The sequence below is a fragment of the Phragmites australis genome, chromosome 5, assembly GCF_958298935.1.
Source record: "Phragmites australis chromosome 5, lpPhrAust1.1, whole genome shotgun sequence".
Classification (NCBI taxonomy): domain Eukaryota; kingdom Viridiplantae; phylum Streptophyta; class Magnoliopsida; order Poales; family Poaceae; genus Phragmites; species Phragmites australis.
Genome location: NC_084925.1, coordinates 27,693,600 through 27,701,382, shown reverse-complemented (window position 1 = coordinate 27,701,382; position 7,783 = coordinate 27,693,600). Strand labels below are relative to the sequence as shown.

General features: G+C 43.4%; 2 protein-coding genes across 4 annotated transcripts; both read left to right on the top strand.

Moving 5' to 3' along the window:
* The first annotated feature begins 464 nt into the window (after nucleotides 1–464).
* Nucleotides 465–3,762, top strand: LOC133919073 (N-glycosylase/DNA lyase OGG1). Of its 3 annotated transcripts, none has more exons than XM_062363314.1 (4): nucleotides 465–1,331; nucleotides 1,929–2,139; nucleotides 2,697–2,969; nucleotides 3,105–3,762. In XM_062363314.1, the coding sequence occupies exons 1-3, from the start codon at nucleotides 532–534 to the stop codon at nucleotides 2,934–2,936; spliced, it is 1,251 nt and encodes a 416-aa protein (XP_062219298.1). In that variant the 5' UTR covers nucleotides 465–531; the 3' UTR covers nucleotides 2,937–2,969; nucleotides 3,105–3,762. The 3 variants fall into 3 exon arrangements, with proteins under 3 accessions (XP_062219298.1, XP_062219299.1, XP_062219301.1); XM_062363315.1 differs by having other exon boundaries at nucleotides 3,061–3,762; XM_062363317.1 differs by having other exon boundaries at nucleotides 3,052–3,762.
* Nucleotides 3,763–4,726: 964 nt separating this feature from the next.
* LOC133919072 (uncharacterized) lies at nucleotides 4,727–7,458 on the top strand. Its single transcript, XM_062363313.1, has 3 exons — nucleotides 4,727–4,928; nucleotides 5,003–5,153; nucleotides 7,092–7,458. The coding sequence occupies exons 1-3, from the start codon at nucleotides 4,829–4,831 to the stop codon at nucleotides 7,117–7,119; spliced, it is 279 nt and encodes a 92-aa protein (XP_062219297.1). The 5' UTR covers nucleotides 4,727–4,828; the 3' UTR covers nucleotides 7,120–7,458.
* The last annotated feature ends 325 nt before the right edge of the window (nucleotides 7,459–7,783 follow it).

Below are 7,783 nucleotides of genomic sequence, written 5' to 3'. Positions count from 1 at the left end.
AATTTTGTTTTGTAAATAAGAATATATCTTTGACCTATAGTGTAGTTTTTTACATGCAGCTTTCTAGAAGAAATCCTTCCAGCTATTGTCACAAATGTGTTGTGCCATCGGTAGCGGCGAATGGAGTGGCACAGCACCGTTAAGGCAATAGGGGCGTAGGGGCGGGCCACTCATCATACCGAAGAAGAGCATCAATAGTAGCATTAATTTTGTCACGATTTTTCGCTTGCTTCAATCAGGTGGACAAGAATGCAGACGGTCGAATTAGAAAGTAAAATAATATTATGTGAGATTTTTCTAAATCTTAATACACCCTATATTTTAGGATAAAGAGTAGTATATTTTTATTAAAAAAATATGATTTCACCGTCTTTGTTTATTCTTTTCTTTTCATTTATTTTTCCCTACAGTTAGCATTCTTACATTTGCATGCTGCAAGGTGGTTGCGGATGAACGTTACTAGCAGTACGAAATTGTAGCACTTCACGTGAAATACGTTTCCGCCTTCGCGCCTAGTTTACGACTAGTACCATGCGCCTCCCGCTTCTCCCACGGTCCCCTCCCCTCGCCGCCGCCGCCGCAGCTGCCATGCCTCCTCGCCGCCGCCGCGTCTTCAGACCACCGCCGCTCCCGCCTTCCCCTCCCCACCTCTCCTCGACGCCACCGCCGACCCCGCCTGTAGAGGCCCCCAAACCCGGAACACCCGACCACCACGACCCTCCTCCCGCCCGCCGCCGCCTCCCCCTCGCCGCCGCCGACGAGGAGGCTCAGGAAGAGTGGCACGCGCTCCCGCTCTCCGCCACCGACCTCTCCCTCCCGCTCACCCTCCCCACCGGCCAGACCTTCCTCTGGCGCCGCACCTCCCTCTCCCCCCTCCGCTTCACCGGCGCCGTGGGGCCCCACCTCCTCTCCCTCTCCCACCTCCCCGACGGCAGCCTCGCCTTCCTCCTCCACAACGATGGCGACCACCCAGCCTCCTCCTCGGTCCCCGCGGCCCGCGCCGCGCTGTGCGACTACCTCAACGCGGCCGTCCCACTCGCCGACCTCTGGCGCCAGTTCGCCGCCGCCGACGAGCGCTTCGCCGAGGTCGCCGCGCGGCTCGGGGGCGGCGGCGCGCGGGTGCTCAGGCAGGATCCCGTCGAGTGCGTCTTCCAGTTCCTCTGCTCCTCCAACAATAACATCAAGCGAATCGAGAAAATGGTGTGGGCGCTCGCCGGCTACGGGGAGCGGCTCGGAGAGGTCGGCGGGTTCGTGTTCCACCGATTCCCCAAGATCGAGCGGCTCGCACGCGTGTCGGAGCAGGAGCTTCGGGAGGCCGGGTTTGGGTACAGGTCAGCTCTTGATGCCTTTCCTCCTTCGAGCTGCAATTGTGTTATGCTACAGGCATCTGTCGTTCTGTATGTTTGATTCAGCACAACTCGTCAAATTTAGTTTAGCTTCATCTGATATACGCGAGCAAACTCCTAGCCTGCGGGCAGGAGCTCAAGGAATTTCTTCTACTGTTGTTAACTTAGCTGCCAATTCATTCGTGGCATAGCATTGGTAGGTTGTTCTTTCTATGCTTAGTTAAGTATTACTGAAGCGTTGGTTCAGAAATGAAACTATGGTGTGTACGGTGGGCTGGTTATCGAGCAAATTAGGTGACGAGCATTTGTACTTCATTGTGTGGTCGAGATGATAACGTCGATGATGTTTGTGTTATTGATGTGAAATGTACAAAAACTTAATTTTGTGTTTGTAGTGTACTCAGACTTCAACCTTTGGGAAACACATTTTATCTGGCACAAAAATATTATTGTTGTTTTAATTGTATGGATCATAACTCAGTAATTACTCGTGAGTATTTGTTGTGTATACGGTGTTGCCAGATAGTCTCATAGTACACTGATTTGGGCAAATTCTATGTTTATTTCATGACAAATGAGCAGGGCAAAGTACATTGTTGGCACTGCTAAAGAATTGCAGGCCAAGCTTGGTGGAGGTGAAAAATGGCTTGCCTCACTGCGTGAGAGGGAACTTCCGGAGGTGATTGAGGCTCTTTGCACTCTGCCAGGTGTTGGTCCAAAGGTTGCTGCCTGCATTGCTCTATTCTCCCTGGATCAGAATCACGCTATTCCTGTCGATACACATGTCTGGAAGGTATACGAATATGCTATATCTGTTTAAACACGTGTGTTAGTGTTGTAATAACAGCTGGTACATCTTCTGTTCCACTTGTAGTAAACTTTAGTGAGGGCAGAGCTGGTTTGTGTTATGGTCATCTTTTTCTGTTTTGTTAGACCACAAATTTAAGGCTTTAAAGAGATGAATTATTGACCATTTGTCCATGATAACCTGTTTTGCACTTCGTTAGGTCGTATTTAAATTGCATACGGGACCTGATTCAAGTTTTGACTTCAACTTTTGATGTGACCATAAAACTTCTCTCATCATAGCTAGGTTTGTTCCTTTTATGTTTATTTGGTATTAGGATAAAAACTTCCATTGTTTGAAATGGCAAGTAGACCGATCTTCATGTGCAAATACATATATTCTTTTGTCTTCACATGATGCCACTCTATTAAACACTGAAACAATCAGTGTCGTATTAAAAAAATTAGTTTAGTCTGAGGAAGAAGGATTTGCTGCTTATCTTTTATATGGCCCAAAACCTATTCGATGTCAGTGTTAAACCCCAACTTTATGGATTTATGCAGGTTGCTACACAATATCTATTGCCAGAGCTAGCTGGCAAGAGCCTGACCCCGAAACTTAGTGTTGTTGTCGCTGATGCATTTGTTACTAGATTTGGAAGCTACGCTGGTTGGGCACAGAATGTTCTCTTCATTGGCCAGTTACCTTCTCAAAAACTTGTGGTGGCCGAAGTTACCAGTGACAATTGCCCCACAAAACCTACCAAAAGGAAGCGTGGGGAAGACCATGTTGAAAACATGTAACCATGAGAAAGCACGGATACCAGCCATAGCAAGGTTTGCATTTTTCTCTTTTGTGTGTGTTGTTTTCTTTAAGTAACCATGATATTTGGAAGTTCACTGGTTAAGCTTGTATTAGTTATTATAGGGATGTCAAAGGATTAGATCATGAAAAACGATCTTCTTCCGTAGGCTGAAGAGGGAGGCATTGAAATGTGTGGAACAGCTGCTTCATTTGCATGTGTCGAAGTCCTGCTGAAATGAGTTGCCAAGAAATGGAAATTCAGCTGTGTAACACGACTCCCAGATTTGATGGCAACTGTCGGTCCTCTGGATGTAGGAGTCCATGAGAAGGTATCTAGAATCTTGATTACAATAGCATTTTACCCGTGAGTTTTTGACATAGGAATGCCTGGTCCTGATCTCATTACATTCTGAATCCTATTTTTGTGCGGGCACTGTGTTGTTTTGTCAGCCTGCTCATGCATCTTCCACAATGTCAAAATGGAAGGGTACATGTAGCTGTATTGTTAGCCAAACAGCACATGAGAAATTCATTTCGATCAGCATTTTTTTCCGCAAATTATGCGAACTTAATTCTTGGTGGCAAATGGAAACTTGATGATATGGATCTTTGCACCCACCTGTTCTCCTGGGGCAATGCTGATGTACAAAGCCTGAAGCTCGTATGGCAATCTTGGGGTTTGGAGGAACATCGCCTGACGAGCGATGACCATATTTGTAGTAGCACACGTGGCTGGTTTCTTGTGCTCTTAATTCTTATACACATGTAGGACACATTAAAAAATGTATGTACGTATTTTAAACTTATGATATATATATATATATATATATATATATATATACACACACATACTGTAGGTATATTCTGCGGGTATGTTCACTGTAGTTCATATTTGCACATACCCTATAAGTTGTAACTCACAGTGTTTCGGGTTATAACTAGAGATGTACGTAATACAAATAATAAGTTGTAACTTACAGTGTTTCAGATTGTAACTGGGGATGTACGCAGTGCGAAAATAGCATCTACGCATAGCAGAATAGCCTCGCCGTGTATATGTATATATATATAGTAAAAAATATCTGAACATAAGCATTTTATTCTATTTTTGGATTTCGTAACCTACTTCAATATGTGGCAACAGATAGAGAAAACATTTGATAAAAAAAATTTGTATGTTTATCTGCTCTTAAATAAATTATGTAAGTAATTTTATGAAAAAATAGAAGTAAATTAAAACAGATTTATGAGAAATTTAAGAAATATGTTAAGACAATTCAAATCAAATGTTTAATAAATTTTGTGAATAAATTATAATAATTCAAATATAATATCAGATCTAGCTGCTACATATTTTTAATAAAAAAAATAAGAACAAGCTATGAACAAATTTCGTTGCAAGCAAATTTTAAAAAAGCAAATTGATTCAAACTCGAAAGTAATTTTGTATAATTTTAAAAGCAAAATAGATGTGAATGTACTAAGATTAAAACATACATGTCTAATTTTTAGATTCAGTCCTGCTACACGTACCAACGGTTTGTCCGAGTTTGTTACGATCGCAGTCACAATACAACAGTGGATCCCACAAGCACAGCGCAGGCACTCACAGTTGTGCAGGAGTCGGACGTGAATCATTTTCCTTTTAGATTTTGTTTCGAAACTGCTTACACACCGATTCCGATTGCTTGCATTGCCTGCAAAGTCAAATCGCGTTGCAAAATCCATGCAAAAAAAAAAAATCGCGTTGCAAAAACCAAGTCTTCGCCTGCGCCAACGAGTAGCCATAACCCAACCCCTCCTGGCGCGGGCCCCGCGTGTCATTGAGCTCATAGCTTCTCTCAACGATCCCCTTTCCCCGCAAGGCCGGAGCCGAGCTGCCGCCGGCGCCATGGCGGGAGGCGTCCTGGCGGCGGCGTGGGAGCTCGCCGTCGTATTCCTCCTCCGACCCCTCTTCGCCGTCGCCTTCGTCCTCACCCTCATCCTCCTCAGTACGCCGCACCTCCCCTTTCTTTGCCTTGGTTGCCTAGTTGCGTGGGTTTCCTGATCCGCTTCGTCTCCCAAGGCTGGTACGTGGCGTGGAGGACGGTGCTGGTGCACGTGCCGCTGGTGCAGGAGATCGCCGGGCTGCGCCCGAAGAAGCCCGCCAAGCCCAAGCCGTCCAACCGCGGCCGCATCGCCAGCTTCTACCAGTTCCAGGCTGAGGCCGCCCAAAGGTGAAAACTTTACCCCTCCACAACCTCACAAGCCTCCTCCTTTTTCTCACCTGGTGTGTTTCCGTTGAGTTCTGCGGCAATTAACCGACCGGCTTTTGTTCAGTTGGACTCATAATTCAGTACTTCACCAACTTTTGCTCATCTGAACTTGATTTGTCAGTCCTGGCACGGATTAGCGGTTTGTGCTGTATGTTTTTGTAGATTATGCTGGTGTCTGCATGGCCAGCAGCCTTATTTGCTTAGATGTTCTTCATGAGGATGTGATAGCAATTGTAGTTTGGTTGTGATTGGAACTGTGATTTGGAACTCTATATGCGCAGTTTGGCACAATGCCTTAGGGTTTGCTGCATGAGCTGTGTCCTTTGGGATATGCTATAGACTTTTCAGTTTGAGCTCGGTTTAACAGTTGCCAAGGGAGATGTAGTTAAATCCAATGGGGCAGCTGCAACTGTGAGGATGGGAAACATTGGTCCTCTCGTCTCAGTGTACCTGAAGTTTATATGTTTTACTAGATTGCAGTACACGGTACACCTGATAAAGTGACAATAAGGCATTGTTACCTGCAAATTTGTGTTCCCCGTGTTACCCCTTTGATTCCTATCTCAAATTCCTGCACCTCGTGTCAAGTCTAATTTTGATGCTAAAAGAAAACTGTATGCCCCAATTTTAGGAAAAACCTAACTAATTCACCCTTCGGTCCATAGAGTATCAATATGTTGGCACTTGGGACCTTCTTTTTTTCCCTTGATACGCGCTGTAGTTACTAGCTACTGTTAAGTGACAAAAATGTGTTAAAATTTAACATTGTTTATATTTCAGAGCAGCAACTGACTGAAGCATCTGTCCATGTTAGAACTGTAGTTATTTCAAAAGGCAGTAGTTTTAACACCTACAGTCTTGTTGTCTCAGAAGCTGTAATTTTGTTAATGGAATTACTTGGGCATAATTGGGAACACTGGATAGGGATGGAATAATCTAGTTAGTTTAGTTTGTTTAGCAGTTCTTCTTCCTTTTCGGTTTTTTTTACCCTGTAATTGTTTTGTACTTTGTTCCCTCTTTTTCATGAATTGGCAGCGTTCCTGCCCACCTTTAAAAAAAATAGTAACAATACGATTTATGATAAAAATAGCTTATGACACTTTATTTAAATCACTATCAATTACCAATCGTACCTGATAAGCATGTACTTTGGACCGCCTCTACATATCCTAGTGGTTCAAAAGACGGCATAACTGTCTGTAAACTGTTATAATGTAGTATTTGATTTATGTGCTGTTCTCTCCTTAGAGTCTTCATGTTTTGCCTTGACCTGCAGTGCTAAAATCAGTATTACTACAAGAAGCCAATCTGCCTTTTGTTTATCAAAGCATTTTCTTTTTATCTTAATATCATTCCTTTCTTTCAATGATTGGCAACTGCTTAGAACATAAGATTGACAGAACATTGTTTCACTAAATGGTACTAAATTCGTTACTGTTAGATGTCTAATAGCTCTCTATAGCTAGCTGCTGTGGAACCAGTTTGATGCCAATGTTAAACTGCACCAATGGCTTAGAGTTGCTGCAACTTGGCCAGAGATGGTCTCATGCTGGTTTCTAGAACATCTTGTTTATGCGGAGTGTTGCATCCTTTTCTGATTCCATCAAATAACTTTGCAATACATTTTGCGTACTTGTAAAAATTTGTTGAAACTCAGACAGGATAGCTAACAGTAATGCTTTGTCGGTGTTTATAAAACCCTGGTGGTTCAGAAGTGCTGTGCTCGTTTTCAGATATACCCCTCAAATCATATGGTGCTTACCAGCAAAAGTTGCACTACCTCTGATTTCAATCTTAAGTAGTTTGAGCTTTCGGCAAATGGGCTAACAAGAAACAGAAAATTATTCCTTCATTTATTCCCGCACTTCACTAACCTGGCTGTTTGTTATCTCTTGACAGGAACAGCAAATCAGAAGGGACATCGTAACCTAAAACCTCTAGCGTTTTGCATGAAGTACCTGCAGGCTGTAGTATTTCAAATCTCATTCCAATATGGAATGCAATACTTCAAATGAAATGACGGGTCTTTTTCAAAGAGAGAACGGAAGTCAGCATCTGATGGAAGCTTCCTGCATGGCAAATGTATATACATCAAGTTTCCACAACAAGGATAACACCAGTGTATCCACTATATATTGCACCTTGTAAAGTTGAGGATCCTGTAATACTAGATTGTACATATACCTGTACAAGAACAAAGAGAACCACTTGTCCTTTGGAATATCAATGTACCATCACTTGTTCAAAGTTTTCTTTGTTAAGTTCAGATCTAATCATTGGCTCATGATGGCATTCCTAAAGATCAAAACTGCTTTATCTGATGCCAATCTGATGGGATTATGCCCTCATTCCTTCCTCTTTGCCGATCAATGATCATCGTTCAATCATCCAATCATTGGGCGATTGATTCCCTCTGGGAGAAGATGAGGATCTGGACTAACCTGGCAAGAGAGAAGCCATACATTCCTTGAGAGAACCAAGACCGAACCACCTGCTCAAAAGCCGCTTCTTTTGCACCAAAGTTGTTTTTGCACCTGATTGCAATCCATATTTAGGGCCTGTTTGTTTCCCCTATGGATATGGATTGTGAG

Excerpts from the sequence above, each read along its gene's own strand:
- LOC133919073 (XM_062363314.1), top strand. The coding sequence starts at position 532 with ATGCGCCTCCCGCTTCTCCCACGGTCCCCTCCCCTCGCCGCCGCCGCC. Across the intron at positions 1,332-1,928 it reads GAGGCCGGGTTTGGGTACAG|GGCAAAGTACATTGTTGGCA; the intron begins GTCAGCTCTTGA and ends ACAAATGAGCAG. Across the intron at positions 2,140-2,696 it reads TCGATACACATGTCTGGAAG|GTTGCTACACAATATCTATT; the intron begins GTATACGAATAT and ends GGATTTATGCAG.
- LOC133919072 (XM_062363313.1), top strand. The coding sequence starts at position 4,829 with ATGGCGGGAGGCGTCCTGGCGGCGGCGTGGGAGCTCGCCGTCGTATTC. Across the intron at positions 4,929-5,002 it reads CCTCACCCTCATCCTCCTCA|GCTGGTACGTGGCGTGGAGG; the intron begins GTACGCCGCACC and ends TCGTCTCCCAAG. Across the intron at positions 5,154-7,091 it reads CAGGCTGAGGCCGCCCAAAG|GAACAGCAAATCAGAAGGGA; the intron begins GTGAAAACTTTA and ends ATCTCTTGACAG.